Raw genomic sequence first — 27,648 nt, 5'->3', positions numbered from 1 at the left:
AATAAATGTAATAATGAAAAAATAAATTAATTACTTGGATTTTATTTTTGTTTAAGAATGCAGATAATTATATATATATATACATTTATTTATTTATACATTTGAATGCTACTTATCTGTACTTTTAATTATTTATATATTTCATTATTTCAACATTGATTTATTCTTTATCCTTTCTTTACTTCATTCATCTTCATCTTTTCTTCTATTATTTCGTTGGAAGTAATCAAATAGTCGTCAAACGTCAGTCGGAAGAAGTGATAGGCTAGACACGCGAAACAAACCAATTTATTTATTTATTTAGAAAGTCTGGTCATTCATTCACACATTTAATAATCATATATTACCATTAAAACAAAGCTCTGGTGAGTCGTCTTGACCCTGATTGCAGGAACGAACGTAACAAACGTTGGTTTTAAAAATGGGATTATCATGGCCGACTTCAACCCAGACAAAGTTAAATCTATGGTTTGTTCCTTCAGTTGCAGAGGATCGAGATGGCTGGGTTTGATTATGGATATGTTTAAAATGAAATGTTGGCTGAGCACGATCAAAAGTATTTCAAGCTGATAACACTGTTTATGATTTCGGAGAAGAACCACAAGCTTCAGAATTTCAATGTACTTCCTTCTAAAGCATGAAATCCGATCGTGACCTCAAATTCTTATCGTTAGCAGCTCAAACTCAGTTACTATCTCAGAGAAGAGACAGAAAAAAGCAATTATCCTTTGATGTCTTGAGAAAGAACACCTCGTGATAAAAAACGTATTATGGCCGGAGATCTTGACAGATGAGACATTTAAGGGCGAATGTTAAATGTCATCAGAACAAGAGTTGCTGCTCCAAGAATAGTTGTTTCAGCCTCAGCCGACGCTTGGACTCGGAGAAGAAAAGAAGAGTCTGGATTGTTGGTCAGAAGTGAGTAAATGGAAGGAGCTCCATCTCCATTTGGTTGTGTTCCATTATTCATGAAGGGGTGTAATGGAAGACTTTCACTGCAGTTACTCTGCTCCGAGTTGAGAACAAGTGAGACAGATATTCTTACATTTAGTCATGTTACAGAGAGATTGAGGGACACTTTCTGCCCCTTGTTCACGTTTCTTACTTTTCTTTTCCCGGAAAATTTGATTATCTTTCACTTTAGTTTTTCCATGTTTCAAGTACACATACAGTCAGTTTCTTTGTTTTCAGATGATCTTTACACACTGACTTGAAGTTTTTGTGACAGTTTTTTTCACTTCAGTTCATCGACATTTCAGTCAGATTATTGATGTTTATTTATCTTAGTGTTATTCAAGGTTCCTCCACTTTACTTTTCATTTCACTATTTGTCTAAAAATGTTGTCATATATACAGTATATTATATATATATATATGCTTTGTTTAAGCTCATTTTCTTGTCTTTCAAAGAAGCTGGGCTGAATAATTCACCTCACTGGCTGATGAGTGAACGCCGTCTCCGAACACGTCTTCTTGGTGACATCTCAATAATTAAAAGCGAGAAAACTTTGTCTTCTTGAACCCTGCAAGGGTTTTGATTGTGCCACCTGAAAGACACGTTGCCTTTTCAGCAGTTTATTGTTCTCGGCGAGTCTACGACAACCACGTGAAGTGAAGACGTTTTTAACAAAGATGCAATCATTCCTCTTTGTGCGCCGCAAATGTGGCGATCCGTGCTCTTCATGTCTTTCTCTTTTTTTGATGATAGAAAAGCTCACGGTTCAAAAGAATCCATTTGATTTGTTATGTATTTAATAGAAGTGCTTTGGTTCTGGGTAGACAAATCTGTTCAAATGTGTTGCTTGAAAGCTCACTGCTAAATAGGGTTAATAAGGATGACAAGATGGAAAACATCATTTTGAAATGTTAATCTGACAGGTTTCCCTCAAATGAATGAGCAATACTTGCTTGTTAGAAAGTCCTGCATCTCCATACCGTTGTAATTAGACAAATAATCCCAGAATTCCCTCCTAATTTGCTCTTCTGCTGGGAAAAGCACACATCGCAGCAGGATCGTGTCACACTGCTGCTGTTAGCAGGAACAAAACGGATCAGAACCAGTTTCTTCTCGGGCGGATGGAGCCGGGCTTTGGTGAGCTGGTGGTATTCGTTCTAATGAGAGGAAAAGTTTGGACACGATTGTTGATCTGGTTCTACTGTAAGGATTCCTTTATAGTCTGACCTTTCATCTCAGCAGCTGCTCTGCATCCGTGTCGAACATACACTGACGGAGACATAACAGAGGTCAGTGGTTAGTAAACCACCAGCTAGCAGGCGTGTTCTCTGATCTTGTGCTACAAAGCAGCAGAAGAAGCTGTTTTCATGAAAGAAAATGTAGTTTATCATATTTTTTTATTTCTGAAAAAAAGTGTTCAAAAGAAAGAAGAAGCAGCAAAACCATGCTTGCTCCATGTTGGCTTAATAACCCGGATTATATATTCTTTTACAACTTCTACTTAATTGAAAGCTTATTAACTGCTTATTAACCGCTTGTTGATACAGCATAATATATATATATATATATATATTTACATTTCCAACAGGTGCCAGTCTCACATAGACTCTTGGAGAAGAAGCTTATCATACCTGTGTTGAGACAAACCTGAACGATCTCAACACTGTGTTATTTCCCATGTCTGGATCATAACCACTGCTGATTACAAGTGTTGCACAGTAATTTACTCTCCACGTTGTCACTTTTTAAATGATTGTTTACAAGCACACGGCGGTATTGAGCACTTTGGCATTCACTCGATTCATAACAGACACTCAGAGTTTGACACGACTTAAATGCTCTGAGAGCTGATGTGATGAGGGTAAGTAACAAGTATTACCATGGATGTGATGGGTAACCTTTGACACTGTGGTAATAGTGAGGAAACGGAAGTCGCAGTACAGCAGAACTTTATTTCTCACTTTCCAAAACCAACTAAATAATCAAACACCAAACCCTGATCGGTGAGAGGCCACCCCAGATCCACAAGTTCCCAATCAATCAAGCTCTGTATGTTTTTGGACTATGGGAGGAAACCGGAGTGCCCGGAGTAAACCTATGCAACACAGGGAGAACATACAAACCTTAACACATTATTTTGCATATATTTGATTTTAGTGAGAGTTAGCAAGACTTCATTATGACTATTTCAATAAGATGTTACACATACACACACAACCATATGTATAAATATACACAGAAAAGTGAAACCTTTACTCAAAATGAGAGGTTGATAAAGTTCTCAAACTAACTTGACAAACTCAATATTCGCCATTTGATGTGTTTGCCTCAAATCGTGACCCGCTGACCCCGAACAAGCCCTCATTAGTCGACAGTGATATAAAGAAGCTCTATGGCGAGGCAGGCATGGGAGCGTCACATGGACGTGACCTCAGTTGATTAAAATGCCAGCTGAGAAAAACATCCGCTGAATGGAAGCATTGAGTTGTGTCGACATTTTTCTGCATTAAATCCCCAGTGGAGATAGAACACCCTGTCTGGTGGTGGCAGGGAGACGGTGAAGGTTATGGCGTCTTGACATTTTTATTTCATTATAATTGTATGATTAAAACCCAAATGTTCATAAAAGTCATTCATACTTAACATTTTCAAGGATTTCTTTCTCAAAGCTTCCCAACTGTTTTAGTAAGTTAAGCCAATAAACTTTACAAGATGTATTTAAATTCATGTCCTCACCCCACTGTGGGATTAATAAAGTAAAGCAATCTTATCTTTGTTATAAATGTGGACAGAAATACAGAAAGTAACACTTCTTTCTCTACAAGATGAACCAAGATCTGATCTGTAGAGGTATTTTGTGGTGAAGAAAGAGTTGAGCCAGAAGCTAAAGCTCTGAAATGTACAGTAACAGTAAAAACAAGGCTTTGTTAGACAACGTCTGAATAATCGTCTTGGTTGGTTGACATTGTTAGGACAGTCCAGGATGCATCTGTGGGCCTGCTGGACCTCTTCATCGTGAGAAGGGAGGAGTCCCTGGGTCAGGCCGAGGACAGCTGGAGGTGCAATCCATCATTTGTTGGGTTAGTGGGAGGAGAGTTTGTCTCTTTTCAATGAACTGCTGCCCTTGATGCGAACTCATGAGTGGTAGTAAATGGGTGATGAATACTACAATATAAGTGGAGGTTGAGTATCTGAACATCTGCTGTGTCAGCAGTACTACCGTCATTGAGCCTGATGAGTCTGTACTTTAGATTATACTACAATTGTTATTGTCTCCTGGTCCAGCTTGAGCTGCAACACATTGTGAAAAGCAGTTGTTCCTGACAACCAAATGTAGAGAAGTTTTCTTATCTGCAGGTTTGCACAGGGAAGCTCTTTACAGCGGCGCATGGAAGGGAGTGGTATCCATGGGGATAAACTGCGCATCAGGGCATGTTCTCTGGTTCACTGATAAACATGTGAACCTCAGCCAGACATTCACGGCTGACAACCAGGATAACGGTGCGCCGGTTCACTATAGATTATCGTCCCTGTTTGCTTTGTTCAGCTCCACTTTTCAGCTTCTGTGTCCAGCTCCAGAGATTTCCTCCACAGGACAACAACACAGTCCAACTTTATTGCTCCCAGAAATATTTTCTTTATTGAACTTGTGTCTGAGCACGTTTAGTTGTTGCTGAGGTTGTTGACCATTTCCACCTTTATTTTTGTTACATGACATTAGATTTCCTCCTATAAATGCATTTACGATATAATTGAGGGGATTTAAATAAGTTAATACATGGAAAATTATTTTTTTAAAGGTGCGACAAATCTATTTAACGATGGTCCAGTTTAGATTCACGAGTTTTTGATGAGGATGAAACATCTCTCACCAAATAACCGGCAACGCAAGAAGAGCTTTGTAACAAGTCTGAGAACATGAAGGTCTGAACATTTACATAAGCAGTTACTGAGATTCTGACTCAGGCTTGACTTCTTTTATCTAACCACAGTCACAGTTTGTTTCTCTCAATGACTCTTGATCGTAATCTGATCTAGATTTATCCACACAGCAACAATCAGATTCGAATTAAATGTAAAATAATTCAGGTTTTAAAGGCTGGTCCGGCTGCCTTGGAATTCCAGTTGAACAATTGTCATTTTGTTAACTGCTTTTGATTAGAATTGAACACGCTTTTTATCTCTTTGGAATTAACTAAATCTGCCGCTGGTCTCAAGTTTGAAACCCCAACTTTAGGTAATCACACTTTTACAATTATGACATGACAGAAGAAGAATACATTCCATTTTGAAGGGTTAATTCACCCAATTTATTTCACCCACCTAATTTTCTGTTAACACTCATCTCGAAGTTTAAAAGATTAAAAGTAATCAGTACATGTTTTTTTTGATAAGAAACTACACCTAAAGTGGCTAAAACAGTGCCATTGCTCCATGTGTTCTGTCTGTTAGTCACATGATAGAGGAGTTTAAAGATAATAATGTTGTTAAAATAGTTTTCTCTGAATGTATCGTGTGATGATCTCGTAACAAGAGCATGTCTCCTGCTCAGATGATCACCCAGCATACTTCACATTAATATATCTGCCCAGGAAAGGCAACAACTGCTGGATCTTGAAATGAAAAGAAAAAAGTCTTCTGCTGACATGTGTTGAAGGTCAAAGGGTAAGAAACAAATCAACAGACGTCTAAATTGCTCCGGAGACACACTAACACCAGGCCAGGAAACAAAGACCAACCTCCAAGAATGGCAGTCCTGACCTTTGGAAAACACTTTTGCTGAGGAGTTTTGTTTGGCTTTTGAATGTCAACAAACAGAGAGAAGACGAATGTGAGCGAACCCTGAGTGGACACCGAGAGAAATCTAGGAAAAGCAGTGACGCGACACCTCATGGATGACCAGAGTCTCACAGGAATCTTGAACTGATCGTGATGCACAAAATGTCTTCTATTAACACAATAATGTGTAACTCTAACCAGAAAGGCATGTCGAGTTCTCAAAGCAGAGGACGGCTGGTCTTTGTTGTAGTTCCAGGTCAACCAAGACCAGTAGACCATGAAATCCAGAATGAACAAGTCTAAAATATAGTTGTCTGATCCTGAACCAACACAACTTTGAATTCTAATCACAGTTCAATCCATCTGAAGACAGACATGGCACTGATGATCACGTAAGCTCCTTGGCCGATGTAATAATGGAAAATGACTTCCTGCTTCCGTCCTAACTTTTCCACAGGAATAATGTATAGCCAAGTGTGAAATATGGTATTCTATGGTTCAGCTATATAAAGGTCTAGGGCTGCAACGATTTAACACTGGTATTAAATATCTGTCCGATCCAGCCTCTTGGGTATCGGTGAAAAAGCTGCGATCCACGCATCCGATCTAAGCAGTTTAATAACTATATTTAATAAGTATATTTGTGTTGACGTCACGCAGCGGCTCTGATGCATGGAAGATGTGAGCGGATGTTTGGAGGAGAAATCACGCTAGAAACCACTTACTTATATGAGCAGATAATTACTAACTTTATGAATCTATATTTAGTCAATTTAGCTTTTTATTATAGCACAAGCAGTTTTATTTCACAATAGGGAAGAAAATTTATATTTTAACACTGGTATCAGATCGGTATCGGCCGACACTCAAAGCACAGATATCGGTATCGGGACCTTACAAGTCGGATCTATGCGTTCCTATGAAGGTTTTCCCTGATGGAGTACAAGTATCTTGGGTCTTATTCACGAGTGAGGGAAGGAGGTAAAAAATGTCATTGCTGTGTTTGAACATAGAGGGCACTTTTGTAGCTAAGCTAAGAGATTGAGAAAGAAAAGCTCGGCTAAGCTCTTAATGGAACCTTTACTCTTGTACTCTTTGATACGTTCATCCATGAATTGACCAAAACCAAGTGCGTGAATACAAACGGTTGAAACATGTTTCCTCCAGAGGGTTTCTGGATCCTCAGAGAGAGGTCTGCTGGACCACACTCGAGTATCACGTGTGCCTTAGCATGTTTCTCAGAAGAGGGGGGAGGCCCCGGGGCGCACCCAGGACACTGTGGAGAGGTGATGTCTCACGCACAAGATCTGGAGGAGGAAAGTCTGGATCCTTAATAATTAGAACTGACCTTGGACCGGTGGAACTGAAGAGAAAAGAAAAGGGATGGATGGAAATAAGCCTCTATCAGCGCTCTGGTAAGTCTTTCACAAACACACCTGCTGTTTTAATTGAAGGATCTGAAAGGATGCGTTTAACAGCCACAGCAGCACAGGAAGCAACAACTGATGAACGTGACTGATTAAAAAACGACAATCGGCTTTGAAAATGCCAAAAAGTTGAAACCGATTGTATCCAAGAGGAGGAGAAACCGCCAGATGTGGCCTGTGTTTCTCACATCTGGCACTCAACAGAACGCACTTGTTTGCTCGCCACTGTGAGATATTGTTCGTCCCGATATTCTACTAATGAGTCATGGTGGCGAAAATATGAACTGGAATGAAACTCAGGCACTCAAAGGACAGAATTATTGTCACATTAATTGTCAGGCTGAGAAATAAAAGCTTCAGCTGAACAACTGAATTCCTGTCGTCATTTGTTTGCTTGAGGAAATATCATCGTTCTGTGTGACCTTGATGTGACCTTGACAGAGGCTCTCAAGAGCACTTTCAAATGTTTTTCTGACCTTTAGATGTTAGGATCGTCATTTTTTACCAGATTAACAATAAAAATAATTAACATTTTGGCATTATTATTATAATTCTATTTTATTTTCTGTGATGTTTTGGGGAATTTTGTCAGTCATGATACGATCGAAATATTGAGAGACTTTTTGATGTTAAAACAAGAACACAATGTGAGCCTTTATCTTTGGTTTGTCAACAAATGAACGCAGAAACTTGCTAATAACGGATAGGATATAAATCACCAATCATCAATTAAAACATGAATACACAAGCTTGGGAATACTTACCACATATTTCAGACGTTAGAATTGATTTTCTTAAGACATTTTATGTCTGTTTTTCATTTTTATTTCTTTAATATTTCAAAACAATAACTTGTTTGTTTCCCTCAGATTCTGAAGCCTTGAGAGAAAATGATGTCCTTCACTTCAGGGGGGAAAGAAAAAACCTAAAACTGCTCGAACACTTTTCTCAAGTATTTAATATTGACTAATATGGTAAAGAACCATTTATCTTGGGGGGGTGGGGGGGTATTCAACTTCCTCCTACTATTCACTCTCACTGCACTTTTCCCATTTGGAAATATATTTGAGTGCAGCCGACGTTCAGGAACACTTTAAGTCATCGTGATAGTGGGTGACGGGGTTTTATGGTGCACTTTGGTGCTGAAGATTACAGATGTGGGGAGAAGACGGTTGGTTTCAGCCTGCTGTGTGCTTTGTTTGTGTCTTCAGGGACAGTAGAGGGATGTCCAGAGACATTGTTGTTCAAAATAATCTTGACGAATGACTTTTAAACCATTAGAAAAGCTTACTATTTGGCCCAAGTACAGTCATAGCACTCGGGTTGAACCTCTGGCATTAGTGACACTTTTTTCTTTGCAATTAAATTCTTATTGTGTAAATATCTGCAACTGTGACGTTCTGTTAAGAGACAAAACATTTATCTGAAAGGACTGAGCAGAATGTTTTATGGATGCTTTTAAAAGTCCACTAGGTCCAAAATAGAAATATAATTGAAATGTATAGAATTCATAGAAACTGAGAAACAACGTTAAATGAAAAATCCATTAAAAAATTGCAGTGCATTATGGGTCTTGTTTGAGTGTCAGGTGATTTATGTATGGAAGTAGTGAAAAAAACATTACAGTGAATCACATTAAGAGAAAAATAACACTAAGACAGCGGGAGGTCGCTCATGCACCTGGCGTTGCTTTCTTATAAAATGCAATTGAAGTTAAAGTCATGTGACTCTTGTTCACACTTCCCTGCTGCTTCTGTGCTTCGCTCTGATTCTGCCTCATAATGTCTCCATGCTCAGTTCCAACAGTATTTATCGTCCAGCTGAAACAACACAACAGGCCTGGAAGCTCTGCCAGATGCTGGTTGTGTCTACAAACGACGGCGGGCCAAGAGCTGGCAGAGAGACACTGGCAGAGATGGAGGACGGGGAAGAAAGACAGAGTGGCCCATTGCCCTACTGACAGAGAAAACTTGTGCATATTGACATTTGTGTCACACACACTTCCAGACACATTTCCTGCAACAAATCATCTTAGACTGTTTTTTCTTTTTCAAACAAGAATCCTTTAGAGCAGCGTGTGCAAATGTTTCCTTCAAACATTGGAACGTTCTACTTGTGTATTTGAACCCGGATATAATCAGATTTTTCTATTGAAATGGCCACATGCTGGTTATTTTATACTCAATTGTGTTATAGTTGTTGACAAACTCAACATGCTTTCTGCCGTTCTGTTGAACTCCATGTCGCACTTGAAAATCGGAGAATAAAAAAACAACCTCCTCCATAAGAACTCTCTTAAGTGTTTTCCTTTCATAAATGTTTTGTTATTCAGGTTTTCTTTGCTTCGCTCCGCACAGGCTAGCTCCTGCTGGGAATTCAAATTAGCCACTTTGTCTTTTTTTTAAAAATAAATAAAACAAACAACTTGTTCATTATATTTGGCTTTTACCAAGTATAAAAGCCGATCCCAGCTACTCAGGGTTAGAGGCTTGGTCTGTCGAAGGAAAGACAGAAAGAAAACCACATATTTTTTGCGGGAGTAAATTAGAGAATTATAGTTAAGTTAAAAGAAAACAATCTATTTTTCCCCCTTAATCGGGGGCTCCAATTAAACTGTCTTTTACAAAGTCAATTTAGATTTAGTTGTTTAATATATTATGGAGTTGTGTGTGGTTTCACTACAAATGTGTGTGAGAAGTATTTTTCATCATAGATTGATATAAAGATAGATATACTTTTACTTCATCGTTCCCAGAGAAAATGTGCATTTCTAAAAGCTCCAATTTTCAAAGAAAAATACACATAATAAAGTCCGATAAGATAAATTACAAAAATACCATCTTGACAAAAGATAAAATCTTAAACTAATAGATAATAGAAAAAATAGATCCAAAAACACAACATCAATAGAATAAAAATAAACTTTGGACAAAAATACAATAAAGTGTAAATATAGAATATTATAAAATAGCAAGGTAGTGTAAAAATAATATTTTAAGAATCTGTCAAATTTGATCTTTATTTCTTGACCATGTGACGCTGAATTAAAATGGCGTCCCTTGCTCTACCTGCGTTCATACATGACCTGCAAGCTTGAGACCGTTGCTCTGAATCTAAATTGCCAAGTCAGCATTGTCGTCATGTTCAAGTGTAATTAAAGTTAACTTTATATAAAGACTGATAACCAAGTTAGCGTTACTAAAAATCTGCTACTAGTTCCATGTTTAACAGGATCCACAGAATCTGTTTCCAGTACAACTCGACTTCCTCCACTGAACTCTCTGAAGATTTCTCTCCTTGGATGCTGTAATCTTCCTGCAACACCTACGACTGGTGGAGAGCCCAGAGAACACCCTGAGTAAACACAGAAGCTCTTGAAGAAAGAGACGAGACTCCATTCACACTCCTTCTTCTGCTCCTCCCTCGGTCAGAGGCGAGCCTCCTCTCCTCGAGATCGAGGGACCCGACATGAAGACAGAACGTCACAACACACCTCGACCTGTCAACATAGTGTACTCACACACTCCGGCGAAGACAAACGTTGTGTTTGTCACATTGGCTCTAATTGGCTGCAACTCATGTTCTTGTCCCGTCAGCCGTGTGTGAAGTTTTCTGTCAGCGTTTTGGCGCCCGTCACACTCTCAAGGTTCACAGCTCCCGTCGAGAGAAAGCACAAGGTCGACTGCTTGGGCGGCTGTGTATGAAGAGAACATCTGGACCTGTCGTTGACAGAAACTCAGCGCCGACGAAAAAGTGTTAAACTCGCTTAGACTAACCAGCGTTTTATTGTTTACAGCAAATGTCTTTGTAAAAACGGAGTCTGAACGTGTCATCCACTGCATTTGAATCCAGGTATCCTTCAGGTATATTGTGTTTAAGCCTATTTAGATGTACTTTAATTCAGCTAAAGGTCATTTCTTCTTATGGTTTATTTAATGTTACATCAGAAAAACAATCCCAGAGAAGGACAAAACTCCCAAAGTGCACTACGTCAAACTGGCTCATCAATACCAACTCAGTCTGAATCACTGAGTGCAAAAATGTTTAAAGTTCAGGGCCGGGTCTAGACAGGCATGTATGAGGGGGCAGCCACAAATCTTGAGGGGGCATTGTGCTGTTACTTACTTACTTACATGTAAGTTTGAGGGGGCACAACATTTATTTGAGGGGGCCAGGCCCCCTCTTGCCCCTGCCTAGACCCGGCCCTGTTAAAGTTTACTAAATATAGTCAAATCTCAGGGTCGTCTGTATGAGAAACAGGACGACAACTGAAGCAGACAGGCTTGTTTTCCAAAATGTGTGTGGAAAACATTGGCTATTATTATTGACTGATGGGACCCTTGAAACGGGAAGAAGAAAGAAGAAATAAAGCTAGTTCAATTTAAAGATTTGTGGCATATGAGAGGGTTCACTGAAGGTTCAAATAAGACCTAGACGAAGTGTGGCCCCCGGGTCACATGCTTCCCTTTGTTGGTATCTAAGAAAATCACTGACATGGTCTTTAATGACGAGTTTATTTTTTAATTTGACTTTTTGAGTTTTAAGAATGAATGTCTTTGTATTTTCACTCTTTCTGAGATGTTCTTATCGATTAAAATACAAGTATACATATTATACTGTATTATTTACATTAAATTATTAAATTATTTTTTATAGAATCATCATGCCATCATTTTACTTTTTTGTCATTTTTACCTAACCATTACCATTTTGTTAGTCCTTCTTTTGTTATGTTTTCACAGACCTAAACAGTGGAGGACTAACATAACATGACATTGTGAAAGTCTGGAAAGTCGTCCAGAGTTGGACAAGACGTGGGGAAAATTGGTGAAGTGGGATTTTATTCTGGCCATCAGTCATCGATGAGTTGAGTTGGGGGGGACGCAAAAAAAAGAAATGTCAACAAAGTCCTGCAGGATTTAGTCTTCGCTCTGGTCGGTTTGAGAAGGTCACACTGTGACAAATGATGAGAGAAAATCTATAGGGATTCAAACACGGTGGTGAGCAGAAATGTTCTGACTCTCTTCTGTGTCAGAGCAGCCAATGGAGGCAGTTCTGATGCGTAAGTTAAGCAAACATGGAGCTAAAGCAGGCCCGTGGAAACAGTCGCATCTGAGTCACTTCACGGTCTCGTAGCACGAGTGAGGAGCTGGACAGCTGCTCCAACTGCTTCCTGAACACATGTGGAGCTCGAACGATGATGATTCATACATTTTTAAAGCAACTGTTCCCACCTGTCTTCACATCCACTCCCCCCATCTGAATGCAGACCAACCCTCGCGGACGCTTCATTCAGTCTCCAGTCTCCCATCACAGTCCACTGAGCGTTTAAAGGACAATTCATTTCCTGGTCCTGATGTGCAGGTCTCCCTCTCAGCCCCCCTTCGTTTCCTCTCCCCTGCAAGTTGAAGCATTTCAGCTCTCACTGAAAGTCTTCCTTAGATTTTCAAATACCCGCAGGCCGTGTCAGAGCTGCCAGTCATCATCTCAGATGACTTGGCGGGCTGGATTAGAAGGGATTAAGAGAACAAAGCTCATTATTGATTTGAATCAGTATTAAAGCGAAGACACTGTGGGGCAGCAGCCAAGTTCAAACAAACCAGGTCCTCTGGAAAAATCGATGAAAGCGCTGGATAATAAAGCGTTGCCCGGAGACGTCGTATAAACTGCTTTCCCCGCCACAAAAGTTGTGTTCTTGGAGTCTCACCTCCAGAGCGACTTTAATTCACTGTCGGGTTTCCTGCCCCGAGCAAGTTTCCCTGAACACACCGTAGACCTCCACCTCATCGCAGATGAAACAACCCCCGGCGGCAGTCCAGGTTCTCACCAACATGATAAGGTGTCACCGCGGCGACATCCATCCACGGAGGTCGTCGGAAACGATAACTCCCCTGGTTTCAATAAATTAGTTTTGCTTGTTTGTGTCTCTTTCAGCTGAATGTAGATAACACCGCTTTCATTCAGGCGATGGCGAATACATCGAGGGCTCTGTTTGTAATTTACAAATCTGCGCACAACCAACTGTCGCGCCTGATAATGCCACGTTCTTTGAGTTTGTTTTCTGTTTACCAGGAAAACACTGATATGACAGCGTATAGGAGCGGAATACAAACTTACCAAAAAGTTTTCTACATGTTTTGTATAAGTGCGGCTGAATTCTAATGTAGCAGCATTGGAGACATAAACAATATAAGCTATAATAAACGATAATAATTCTAATACAATAACAATATTCATTAACCTGCTTTAAGGAACTCGATAAAAAATAGAAACCAAAACTTAAAAAACGTAGAAGAAAAGGAAAGGAAAAGAAAAGACAACGAAAGGTAAGTTGAAGTGTAATAATACCATGACGTTATAAAAGCTAAATTGTTTATTTTTATTTTATTTAGATATACAAAGTTGTCATAATTTGTTTACTTTTATTTTATTTTACTGCAGTGATGAGAAAAAGTCACAGAAGTATATAGAGTATATAGATTTACTCTCAAGTGAAGGGGGCCTCAGAAATACAGTTAATGTGCTCCCCTGGGAAATTATCGATTTTTGAACCTTTTATTTATTCCTTTTTTTAATGACAATTTGTATTCATGATTATCCTCTCTTCTACACTTCAGAAGAATCACCAGGTTAAATATGGCAGACATACGTTATACAGTAAGTAAAGTTTGTCTCACTACCTGCACCTGCGTCACACAACCCTGTAATGGACACGTTTAAAAAAAACACAGAATAAATCTTGAACGTCAGCAAGACCAGGAAGTTTCAGCGCTGCAGGAGGTGTTGCTGCAGTTCTGAGTAGGTACTCAGAGAGCAAGAGGTTCCTTAGAAATCAACACAGTCCAGAGCTATGGAAAGTGGCTACATTTTTCATGTTATGACGTGGAAAGAAAATAAAGTGGTGAGTGAGATGGGGAAAGCAGCCAATCAGTGAATCAGCAGGGGTCGGCAATTGACATTTCAAATTCAGTCACATTTAAGTCGTACTGTGTATAAAAAAAAAAGAGTCGTACACATACATTTTCAGCCTCAAGGAGCTGAAAGATATAGAAAATCATTGAATCCATGTTTATCTTTATAATTCCATACTACCATGAATACATCGTTCAAGATTTTCAAGGCATCATAGATTTAATTAAGTTCATCATTAATGTCGGAGAGTTGTGACGTGAAAAATACTTAAAAATACAGCATTTTTTACCTGCTGTGAGCAACCAAAGAAATGTTAAGCCACGATGGCACTCTTTAGATCTTAAGTATCTTCTAAAGATTTCAGGAAAACGTCAACAGGTATTCTGTCGCTCACTGACTAGTCTTTACATTTCAATTCACATCCAAGCCTAAATCTTTTCTCAGGTGCTCTCCACTCAAGACCTCTGTTCTCTCGTTCACCCTCTGATGAAGTGGAAAAGACCTGAAAAACAACACTTGTTGCGACTCTAATGAGATCAGGCCGCCATCTCAGGTTCTTTCATCAACGGGGGCTCGTTGCGCCAGCAGCTGCGCAGCCACTCTTCAGTCCGGGGGGCCCCTAACAAGCAACGCACCCCAACAGAGTGATACGCCTGCAAGGGCTGGTGTGAGTGTTGACGCTTCTAGACGCACACTTTTAGGCATTAATACAGCAGCAACTGTGAGATGCAGCCACACGGGGCTTTTATTCAGCGTGGAGGCTTCGACTTCATAGTCGTTGCTGCTCCCATGGCAATGAAAGACCCCCCCAAAAAATTGTCCCCATAAGCACAGATTCTTATTTGATGCTCAAAATGAGAGATTCAGTTTTGCCTCTTGACACAGAAAACTAGGACAGATTATTAACCACGGTGTTTATGTAGTTGTTAGCTCGAAGAAAATAAATAGAAATCAACCAAATTAAAGTTGGAGTTGAGTTTTCATGTTAGACAACAGTCAGTAAAATTGAGAACTTGACAGAAAACTAAGGGTCATGGAGACGTTCATGCTGGTCTTGATTCAAAATGGTCAGAATGCAGTTTATTTTTTAAATGGTTTCATGAACCATGACCAACCAGATGTCCTTTAACGTCACATGTCGTATCTAATAAAAAACCTGAAGTTTTAAAGTGTTTTTCTTTGTTTTCAAACCTTCAACATCGAGCCTCCCATCTTGGCAGATTTTGAGGATTTCTTTAAAACTTGATGTGTTTTTAGAACGATGTGAACTTCTTAGGAAATATTTCAAAGAACTTGGCAAATGTTGATGCTCTGCAAGCTCACTATTAACCCAGAGATTTATTTTTGGAGTCATAATTTCATATCTTGCTGATGTGTTTAGAAGGAATTGGAGGAAAAGATGTCAATTGCCAGAGAAATGGCTTTGATTATAAATGGTACCTTCATCCATGAGTCAGATACAAACAATCTGCTCACTCTGGCTGACTTCCATCCTCAGGCCCAGTGGGAGAGGCCCAGTATATAAAATAACATTCCCAGTAACTCGCATCATCAAAGCAATTTTTTTACAGATCGTACCCTTCTTTCTCTGACCTACATTCTCGGTCCTGGTGAAATCTGAGCTTTGGGACCAGAGCAGATAAACATAGACGGTTCCCAGTGACGGTCATTTAATGTCAGTAATAACTCAAACGTACAGAGCCCCGGAGCTGACATGGATGATTTTTTTTTTTTAATGATTTGATTCATTGATGACCATCGGTCGAGACTGAAGCTGAAGAAGATGGAGCTGAAAGAATTATTGAACGCTGAGCACGAATGACTTGAAGAACTGTCTCAGTATCACTGGGGACTCACAGGATCGAGCTGTAAAAATAACATTTTCCATACATCCACCTGTAACCAATGCCTGTCCACTGCTCGTCAATAAAGATCAACTTTATTGATTTGGTTACGTCACATAGTGGCTTAACTAAAAAACTGTAGTTATGAACATTTACTACCTGATTCGAAAAAGAAGAGATTTATTTTGGCGACGTCACCTCCAGGGCTACATACAAACGTGCTTGATAGTATTTTATCATAGTGATATGCAATATAAAGAGAAAATAATATCATTTCTGTAGTACTCAGGTCGCAATGTTTGGCTCACAAGCCACAAAGAAAATAGTTTCACGAACTAAAGTGTTGAACACACTAATTTTTCTGTTCCTTTGTTACTTCGGACCATTGGGAACACAATTGACATGATACAATTGTTTCGATGTTATTACCAAATGGTTTGAAGAATGGTGTTACGTTTTTATTACTTATTGGTGGTGTGTATGGGCAGGAATCTGGCGATACGATATGTATCACGATACAGGGTTAACGATACGATGTATTGATACTGTAAGAACAAAGATATAATCGTAGTATTGTCCGAGTACTTGACTGAGTACTTGACTCTGGCATTATTTACGCACCACATGACCCGTGATGAAGTTGTGACTGATTGGTTTTGAAACCCAAATACGTCAGAACCTCAGCTACAGAAGTGGCTGGAGTCGAACTTAACTCTTGGTCATCTCCGGGAATCCTGTGCGACTAAAGGGACAATGCAGATGATGTAATGACTGCTGCTGTCCAGTGGCATACAGTGGGCGGGGCTTAAGTACATTTTTTAATGTTAATATTTCAACGAAAAGAGAGTTCTGTACAAAAAGAAACATACTGATGATACAATAGATGTCAAACATCGATTGAAGACACACTTAAATCAACACATTACTTTCTCTTTAAAAAAGTATCCACAAACCTCTCAAAACTTCACTCATATTGCAGTTCTTGTTTGGTTCTGCTCAATTTCAAGTTGCAAAATAAGGCGGCATTTGAGCAACTTACAGCAACACAACTCAACCATCTACATCACAATGTAATTTATGGAAGTATAAGAAAACTACTACACATTTTCTTCTTTCTAAAGGTGTTTTAAAATCCATGTCATTGACACTTCAAGTTGATCATTCAGTTTGTCTCTTTAAGAACACTGCGTCATGGAGATAACACGCTTGGCCTCAAAGATCGCGTGTTTCATGATGATCTTTAAACATGCGCCACACACGCGTGCTGTCAGTCTTGAATTGAAGCATGTTGGATCGATGTGTTGATGCGGCCCAGCATGCATTGCAGGGTCAGGTCATCCTATTGTGAAACTAGTTGACATTTATATTTGCAAGCGTTTCATCGTTTCAGTGATTTACTTATGCTTATGTCATGACTGCGAAGATGGCCAAAATACAAATCTTCTGGGAGTAAAGTTCAAGGTCAGGTCTTTCTTAGCTTGTTCAAAAAGGTTACAAGAAGTAAAATAGTACAAAGATAGAATAAAAGAAAAGTAAGAATACTACAAAGGATATTTAACATCTATATGCTGGTTGTAGAAGGCGACTGTGTGTGTGTGTTAAGCTCACATAACAAGAAATATTCTGCTTGAGGACATTCGCTGGGTGAGCAACGTCCGCTCTCGTGATCACTGAGTTTAGCATCTGTCCGAGGTCTGAGAGTGTTACACTGGCTATCCCGGCACGTCCTTGAGATTCAATGTTATCAGAAGATCATCTCCGCTGCTCCTCGTGTACAGTGCTCGCTGCTTTCTTTGAATAGCTTCGCTTGTTTATATATCTGATATTATTTGATTCATTTTTCTTATTCTGCTGCTCTGACAGCTGTTTTCATGATTTATTGGAAAAAGTCAGTAAGTAAAGTATAAAAAAGTGCTTGAGTACAAACCCTGACACGATTAAAAAATAGTTTTAAATCAAAAACAAAACTCACTAACATCATCTACAACTTTTAATATTTGAAAAGCTATTATGATTCAGAAACCTTGAGCTTATCCATTCAAGCCAAGGCCATAAAGTAAATTCAGAAAAACACTACATTTATTTTTCCAGGTTTCTCTCAGCAGCTTGTTTCTGAGCTGCTGTACCTCAGAGCTAAACCAGATCTTAAATTCTCGGTTGTCATTGTCACAACTGAATGAAACTTTTACAGATTTATAACCCGGACAGAGCACTCTCACAGATTGGCACAGGAGGAAAAGTAGGAATACTCACTGATTCCGTTCCACTTGCAGCACCAGCTGGAGGTCAGTGGAGGAGAGGACTATCTCTCCTCTGGCTGGGTGCACCTCCTGGAGGATTAAGAAGAGAGATCGGGTCAGAACAGAAGGTATCACTGCTCAAGGTTTAGCAGCTTACGAGGATTTTCATTAAACCACTTGCACCGATCTTTCTCTATGATTGCAGTCAAGCTGTTGCTCTTCTCTGGGTACGCTCTCATGAAAGCGTTACACAACAGTGAAGGGACATTACAACAAGTAACACACCTTACTACCATAAACCCACTTGAAATGAGACTGATGCTTTTGAAGATGAAAGGTTTACCTTCATGTATTTGTCCACTTTACATATGATCATGGAACTCGGGTTCAAGCTTCTATCAAGTGCTGCTGTTTCTGTAACGATTTTATATTTGTATTTTAATTCTGCAGTTTATTTACCATCACATACTGTAAATGATCTGTTGATTTAACAATATGTTTTAATGAAATCTTTTTCTTAAAGCACATCATTTTTACACCTTTAAATGATTGGGTTGTTTCTTTTAATTGCGTAAAATGATCCCTGTATACCTTGAAGTCCAATTCCAGTTGCACTTCTGACATCACAATCTGTTTGTAATGAGGACAGAATGTTTCATCTACCAGAATTATAAAAGACAACTATAAAAACGTATGTTAATAACTTTTTTTTTGTTTTTCTTTAAATAAAAAGTATATTCGTTTTCTGACGTTTTTTTATTCAACACAATTGCATAATACCTCCTTTAACCCTGGTGTTATCTATGGGTCAAGGTGACCCGAAGGCCCAAAAACAAATATGATTGTGGTATCCCTTGTGTTGTCTCTGGGTCAAGGTGAACAAACTCCACCACTGCATATGTATTTCTGTTTTGGGGCCTTCGATTCACCTTGACCCAGAGCTAACACCAGGAATACCTCAAACACACAAGGGTTAGTTTTCTTTGTATAATAATGCAATCTTTTAATTTAAGTAAGTAAGTAAGTAATATTTATTTATATAGCGCTTTTCCAGACCAGGGTCACAAAGCGCTTAAACAAACAAAACAATACTCAAAAAAGTAGATACACTTTAAAGATCAAGATAATACTGAGAACAACACAGGAGTTCCAGAAAATCAAGGAAAAGCCTGAACAAATAGAAACGTCTTAAGATGTTTCTTAAAGGAGTCAGTAGACTCCATCAAGCGCAAAGAGAGAGGAAGATTGTTCCAAAGTTTAGGAATTTAACTGCCTATACTTGACTATATATAACCTAAATATTTTTGGTACTTAAAAGAAAAAAAGAATGCCCATGACTAGTAATAAACAATATTCAAAAGATTATAGAGCATGGTTGCCAGAATTGTATTTAAAAGTTCCTGTTTTCACATTCAAAAGGTGAATATAAATGAGTACTTGTAAATTAAGAGCAGACAAATAAGGAAGACTTATGCAGGAGAACATGGATGGCGGATGAGAGTAGACAGTTTAGACGATGGCATTCCAAGTGAATAATTATTTGATCTCTCTTTTCAGAAACAGATCATAGTTGAAGGTTTTAAAGGTGTGCGTGGCAAGTTAGCAGGAGAGCATCATAACGACTGATGGACAACAGTTAAAGATTACCATGAGCAATGGCAAATTCATTTTAAAAAATTGAAATTTTTCCATTCCCAAATCTCAAGTAGTTTCAATACGAAGGTCTTGAAGACGAGTTTAAAGAGATTGTGATCTTGTCAACCTTTTTTACAATAACGCTATTTTAGAATGTAGTTTTTATGGTCCTGCTTGAAAATGATATTAGCAAGTTGTTGCAGGTTGTTCCAGCTTTTACTCCAGAATCGTATGAAAAACAGGAAACGTTGAAGTGAATGATGACATCTTTGATCACGTGTCAGTCAACAGGGATTTCCTCAGAGACGTTCCAACAGATGAAGAAAGAGGTTTATAAAGATTCATGACAGAAATAGGATTTAAAGAAAGAAGTCTGGGAGTGTTTTTAGAGGGGGTTCTGAACGAGCTGAGAAAACTCTTTAAGATAAAGAGAGGAAACAAAAAAAGAAGGCGGACATTTGGTGATTGGAGGAGAATCTGCTTATCGGCTCCAGGTCTGAGTGATAATGCGAGAGGGAAGATGGTGGGGAAAGCCTCTGAGAAAACGCCGGAGGAAAGCTTATTAGATAGATCAAAGCCTTTCTAATCTACATGATAGGAATATGAAGTCAGTCCTGACAGGTCTCCAGAGACGAGCTGATTATAGAGGGGAACGTAAACAGATATAGGTTGAGGAGCGCTCACAAACATCTACAGTGGACCGGAGCGCCGGCCATATCTACGCTCTATTACAGCTCATCTCAAGCATCCCGTGACTTCAGACAAGCCTTAATTACTGACACTGATCATTTACCAACAGGACTCCAAGTTATAATTTTCCACCGTGTTGCTCTCACCATGAGACTGGAAAATATTGCTTTAAAACGACTGGGCTGGTGTCGCCATCAGCGACTATCGTTAGTGGAAAGAACAGAGAGGGAAGCAACAAACGTCTTTAAGAGGATCCGCCTGAAGAGATTAAACACTCGCTTCATCCTCGGCAACTTATCCTTTCCCTGGTTCATGAAGGCGACGCTTTCAGCAGAGTCCAACATTTTCCGCTTTCCCGTCTGACTCCAGGAATGTTTTCTTGGCCGGTGTGACACCATAACTCCTCCTGAGTTTATTTTATTTGACCACACACCTCAAGTTCATCCGAAGGTTCGGTCAGGATAAGATGGAGTGAAAAAGTATCTTATACTGTACATCAAGTATGGTATTACTGAAGTATTTAAGGATTTGAAGAGAATGTTTAGTAGTAGAATGCTTAATCTGCCTTTATCTTAACGAAAGCATTACTTTATCAATCACGAAGAAACACTGTTTAATAATATTTAAAAAAAAATGACTTATTCAATAGCGATTCAATTATTTTCCATTATATTTCAGCAATATTCTGGACAATCAGAACAAAGACCAGAACAATTACTCACACATACATGTCCAAAGAAGAACCTTCAAACTTCACCAACTGAAGACTCAAAATTCACATTAAATGCGTCGCCTGGTACTTGGTAATTGTCTCATTAGCTCGGTGTCAACTTGGAAAAAATCAAATGACTTAAAGAATATCGTGTTTGTTTCAGTATCAGAATCCATCAGAAAAAGACCTCTCACTACAAATGAACTTATTCTGGTAGAAAACTACATATTGAACAATTACGGCTCAAAAAAATACTGAAAAAATATAAGAAAGTATTTTAAAATGTGCAGTACTTTGTTGATACACCAGGTGAGCACCATCTTGCATCAATTTTTGATCGATAATAACATCAAAAAAGTATATTTTTACAACCATCTCTTATAAGATACAGTTGAGAAAAAAAAATGAAAGCGAGTTTCATTATTTTTTGAGCTGTGATGTTTCACCTAAAATGTCCTTGAAACAAAAAATACATTTGTCCATCACTTCCACACCCACGCCTTCGAAGTGAAAATGGAGTTTGGGGAAATTGCTTAGAAGGACCAGCAAAAATGAGCTTTTATGCTATTCTAAAAGAGTGTCCTGCATCATAATCGATGTGAAAGGAGCTACAATTGTTATTACCATTTAGACATTTTATCTTGAATGGTTTTATTAGTGGAAAATGAATTCAATTTGGAACAATAGCTGAAGTTGTACGCTACCAATGTCCTCTGTGCATATTTCGACTGTGGCTTATGACTGTGTAATATTTTCAATAGTATTCCTAGATCTTAATTAGAAACTGAACGAAACCAGAACTATTACCTGAATTAATGCAGAAAAATCATATTAATCTGCATCATCATGCTAAAGAAAAATCTTGTGTTTAATTGTTAGAAAGGAGAAGCTGTGTACATCAACTGCAGCGAAACTGCAACCGTGCAACTGGGCATCACAAACAAATGTTCTTGTTTCAGTTAGGAAGGAAAACAACTCTGCTCCACCCTAAGCTCTCAGTTTCACTTACATAAAAACAAGTATTTTTTTGGCACCACTATGGTTAGAAGGGGAACAATGCATTATCTCTTCTGTTGCTTCAAGACATGAGTTGTTGACCTGGTAAGCCAGGGTCATGGGCTGGAGTGAATAATTTAAAAAAATAGGTTGTAGGTATATAAGTTGTATTTGTAAAGCACCTTTCAAAGATGAAAGACATGTATAGACGATATATATACGCTTCTCACAAACACAATCTTCTATACAACTTAGTCGCAAACTAAAAAAGATATACTTTACAAAGTTTACATGGAGATAACGCACTGATGATTGGTTTTATTGAACACTAGCCTTCACACACAGCGGTCTTCTGCCTCCTTCTGTGTCTCATTTTTTATTGCCAAAATACACATGGTTTTAATTTATGTCATTGGACAAATTTGAAATTTCATTGGGTCCTTCTGCCTCAACTGTGCCAGCTTTACCTTGACCTGATCTAGTTGCACTTGCACTGAGAGCTCAGTAGACTACATGTCCGTTTTCATGACGTTAAATGAGCAATTTTGGAGTCTATACTGTATTATAAAATAAAATGGAGCTGAGCTGTGCACTACACCTTTCAAAATAAAAGTCCTCTCCGTCCAAAAAATGTATTACAGTTGTGCTAGAAACGTAATGTAAATATTTAAACCAAAACAAAACTACAATGAATGCATATTATATGAATTTGGGCAAACTTCATTCAAAATAAAATAAACGTTCATAAACAAACTGAAGGTTCTTTCTAAGGAAATTAAAATCCTAGTTGGTGAAATGTATTTACTATAAAGAGAAACAGGAAACTTTTTGCCTACAATAAGTCAGAAGCAATCATCAGACGAGTCTCTGTGAATTCATTGTTAGGGGCTGAATTCACTCCGCTGGTCCGACTGTCTTATACATTACCTTCACCACTGGACCAGCACGTCCCAATTTTCCTTCAGCAGCAGGAATGAAGCTGTGCTGCTATATGAGATACCAGCGGTGGCCTCAAACTCATGCCACGGGGGGCTGTGACGCAAAATCCTTGCAGAATATATCGGAAAGTTTCACTGTTACAATGGACCTTAACTTGTTGATGACCGTGTCCAGTATTCAGACAACACAAATCATATAATACTACATCTCCCTCCATCTGACTACAGTGAAAACGACTGAGGATTTTAAGACACAGTTACTGTGTGAACAACATCAGTAGACAAAAGGAAAAGCTGTTCAATTGACATCAAGTAAAGCTTCAAGTCACAGGTGAAATTCTTCAAATCTAAAATAACATCGGAACAAAATAACAATAACAAAAGAGGATGTGTCTCCTTGGTAAATGGTTTTCACTATTAGACACTGAAATTGAGCCTTAGTTTTCTTTTGGAATATAACAATTATTCCTGTTCGGCTTCCTAGCCCGTGTCACCAGCGAGTTTTATATTTTTAGAATGATTTTTATAACTCCACTCATCCAAAGAGCATCCATTTCTTTTCACCGTCAAACAATGAAGGAATACGGTTTTTTTCTTGTGGTAACAAAACAATTATCGTTTGCTTTGCGACCTTAAATGATCTTGATACTTTCTGAGCTTAAATGTACTTGTTTAGGTTGCTTATGAAAGTAAACACTAGAACAAATATATGGGCAGTCATTTTTACCAGCTAAGAGTGTGGACGGAGGGTTTAGAGCTTCGTTTATCTCTCGTCACATTTTACCTCGGTCTTGATTTACCCCTTATTTTGATTGACAGATGCTTGGCTGCAATGTTTCTATATTAACACAATCATGACAACCACTAGTGAACTATTTTCAGGGAGAAAATAAGTCAGTAATAAAGCATATATACATATATGTATTTTGCTGCTTTTATCCTCTGTAAGGGTCTTTGGGTGTCTTGAAAGGCGCCATCAAATGAAATGAATTATTATTATTAAAAAACAACAAGTCCAACATGTGCGGTTTAACATTTCTCAACCATGAACCTGAAACCACATCGTCAGCTGGAGCCCAGAATACTGACAGTCCGTTTGTGGAAACAGATTCAAAGCAGTTGTAAAATGTTACAAATACAGCCTAAATTGGAAAAATTGGAAAAGATTCCAGACAAAATCGGTAAGTTTCCTATTACTTTGGTTTTGTTCAAAGCACTGTTCAATATTTTGGCGTCAGTAGTTGATTAAACTAAGTCCTATAAAGTCCTGAAGATGTGTGTTATAGATTGAGCTGGGAAAACTGCATTTCAGTGTCTCGTTCCCTCCAATACTTCTTTAAAAGGGAAGTCAGTGTTAAGCGTGAAAAACAGCCTCTGTTGATCATTTCATCATAACCTGTTTAGAGCAAACACCGGCTCCGTTCTCGCGTCAGTCAAAAACCCATTCTTTATTCAACTTCAATCTTCAATGAGAGAATCTGAGGCGCCATTCCAGACAAATAATTTGCATATAAATCAAGTGAATCTGAGTTTAAAAAAAAACACATTTGCTTTCTTCCCTCTCTCTTGGCATCTTCCACAGCATCAGTGCTCAGTGTGTAACATTTCATAGTGGTACTTCACAGCTTGATAGGCCTTTTAAGAAAAATGACAACCCAGTTTATGTACTAATGGCCGTGAATGCAACCCAGATAACAAGACAGCTCCAACAAATGTTGCATTTGTTTATTAAAACACTGAAATGCTCTTTGGACCAAACAGCATTTCAGTGTTTTAATAAAACAAATGTTGCATTTGTTTATTAAAACACTGAAATGCTGTTTGGTCCAAACAGCCGTGACAGCTTTAATTGTTTAACTTTACACTGATCAGAGACGCAGAGAAATCCTTACTGTGTTGTTTGAATAAGCAAAAGCAACATTATATGGCGGTATCGTGCAATTAAAGAACAGGATGAATGGTGATATATGTGTTTTTACTGCGGTACAGGGATTGTGTAGACTTATTATATATTTGTTCATTCATGTAGTTTTTGTCACTGTCATGTGTATATACTATTATCAGCAGCAGTAAAGCTTGACATTGATTAAAGTTGCAAATTGAATTATTTCCTGAACATGTTAGTTTGGTTAGCATGTATTTAATAGTTTAGGATGAAAAATCCACAAAAAAGACACTCACAGGTCTTCGTTTTGCTAAGGCGGGTCCAGGCATCCTATAGGATTTTACCAAATCTGCACCATCGAACATGCCTTATCGTTTCTATGACAAAAACATGGAAGTGATATTTAATCATACCTTTATTTTCTTCAGGTTATCACCCCGTCTTTATGTATATTTATATATTGATAAATATTAATTTCACAGACAAAAACATAAAGATAAAAGTTCTGAAGATGCAGAGGGTTTTTTTTCCAGAACGGAATGAATTCCCAAACTTGTTTCTTCCAAAGTGAGCAGCTTGGAAATGAGAAGTTTTACGCCTTAAGGTAATTTATCAAGCCAGTCACTTCTCGCTTGTAGTACTTAGTGTCTTTCCATACTCTCTAGCAGGATGAAATATTTCTTGAAGGGACGTATGTGCAAGAGTAAACGCTCAAGTGAAAAATGGAAGATTCTGTTTTCAACTCAGGTGCTTCACCTCCTCGTTTATCTGTTTAATATTCACAGCCAGCCGTGCTCCGTAAACCCATTTATAAGTAAAGAGCTCGCTACGTATCGGCAACTGTCGGCTGCTTCATGTTTTTAGTGATACAGAAATAACCTTTAGTGTTTACACATCTCACCGGGAATCAAAGGCACCATGAGTAAGAGGGGTCTTCCAACAATAATAATAATGTTCCAGGTAATGACAACATTCCTAAGACTCGTGATCATGTATCTGTGACACGTCAATTACGACGGTCGACAGAAGACGCTTCGTCTGGCATCGGTTTCACAGGAGCAGACAATGGGAAGATACAGTGATTAAATCCGAACAAAGAAGCGACATGGAAGTGCTATTCTTTTTTTCTCAGACAGGTCACGGGTTCAAGTTAGAGCCAGCAGACGAAGCTCTAAGATGCTCTGAGGTTTCTCCAAGCTTACATCAATTATGTCCAAAGAAGTAAAGAGCAGAGATGATGAGAGAGAAGAATTTGAAAAAGACACCAGGGACGTCTGAAATGAGGCACACGTCAAATTACTATTAAATGAGGGTTTTGACATGGCAGACGCGAGAAAACCCCAACGGTTTTTCCCTCCAATTGCTGCCCTTCCATCATCGGCACGCGCAGGTGAGTCTTTCCATTTAGATTTGTAAATGACTTGCCAGACGAAGGTGAGGCGAGATGGGAGCGCTCAGGGATTTGATGCAGCATCCTGGTAATGAGCACTGACTTGGTAAAGAAGTCCGGATTCCTTATCGGAAAGTGGCAGACTCAGGTTTTATATCCAGACATTGTGGCGTGTAAGGAACGGGAAACCTGCCTGAGTTGATTGCTTTTAGGACCGGAAGGAAGACTTTCTAACCTTCAGCCCAGCAACTCTAAATGACCTTCTTCAAGAGCCCACGCCAGGTTTAAACACTCACTTCCTCAGAAAACACAGTTGGTGGATGCTTATAAAAGAGAGATTGATGGGAAATTCTGGAGTCATTTGGACTCAATACCAGCCCATCACGAATCCTTTCACTGTGTTGGATTAATGCAATTGGAGTCTTTATCCTAATCCAGGCATATTATTGATTCATTTGAATACATGAATATACGATGGACAAAAATGGGTCACAACTCACCGGATAGAAATCCTTCAATCGTCTTGTACAATTGACTTTAAATAATCGCATCGTTGGTTTAATCTGTGATTTTCTTAAACGTACATCAGAGAACAGGCTTCAATCGTAGCAGTAAAATACTGTCCTAACAATCCAGTCTTCATGAGATTCAGCGGCAATTGTTGCTGAAATAATGACCTAAGGACAACAATGAAACTGCAGCTTCATCAAAATATTCAGCCAAGATTTTCTTCCCCTTCACACATGGGTTCCTCGCTCGACGTGATATCATCTGGCATTCGGCTCCGCTGGCGCTCCTGAAAGCCGGCGGAGGTTTCAATGGACTCCATTCGGAGAAGCGGGTGTTTTAATATGGACCCAACCACTCCTGTAATTCTGCAATAATTTACTTTTTGTCACCGGAATCATTAGGTGTTTCTCATTCGCTGTCAATGTGGTGACTTCCTGCCTGCTGTCCAGCTCAGAGGGATCATTGCTTTCAGCAGAATCACGACACTGTGAACTCCATGGCTCTTTTTGATATCTTAATGCAATATTTCTTGGTTAATCTATATACCCGGAGTTAAATGTTTATTTTGTGTAAGACAACATATTGGTGACTCAGCTACACAGTCTATGCATTTGCTGTATTCTGAGCTCTGACGTGATACCTTGTTTCCTATTAATGCAGAGCAGCAGGGATTCAACTCTGATCCTCACCTGGACTACTGAGTGTCTCACCTCGAAGAAGTCAAGAAGGATAAAT

General features: G+C 38.8%; 1 protein-coding gene across 1 annotated transcript in view; it reads right to left on the bottom strand.

Moving 5' to 3' along the window:
• The window catches only part of adam19a (ADAM metallopeptidase domain 19a), a 142,087-nt gene that overhangs the window by 62,915 nt on the left and 51,524 nt on the right, over positions 1-27,648 (bottom strand). The window contains exon 3 of the mRNA XM_087789723.1: positions 18,171-18,247. Within this exon, the coding sequence (XP_087645849.1) occupies positions 18,171-18,247 (77 nt within the window). The remainder of the gene's footprint in view (positions 1-18,170; positions 18,248-27,648) is intronic.

Source organism: Callionymus lyra, chromosome 4 (genome assembly GCF_982586985.1).
Source record: "Callionymus lyra chromosome 4, fCalLyr1.hap1.1, whole genome shotgun sequence".
NCBI classification, from domain to species: Eukaryota; Metazoa; Chordata; class Actinopteri; order Syngnathiformes; family Callionymidae; genus Callionymus; species Callionymus lyra.
Note: the sequence above shows the minus strand (reverse complement) of the source record. Positions and strands in the feature narration are given on the sequence as shown.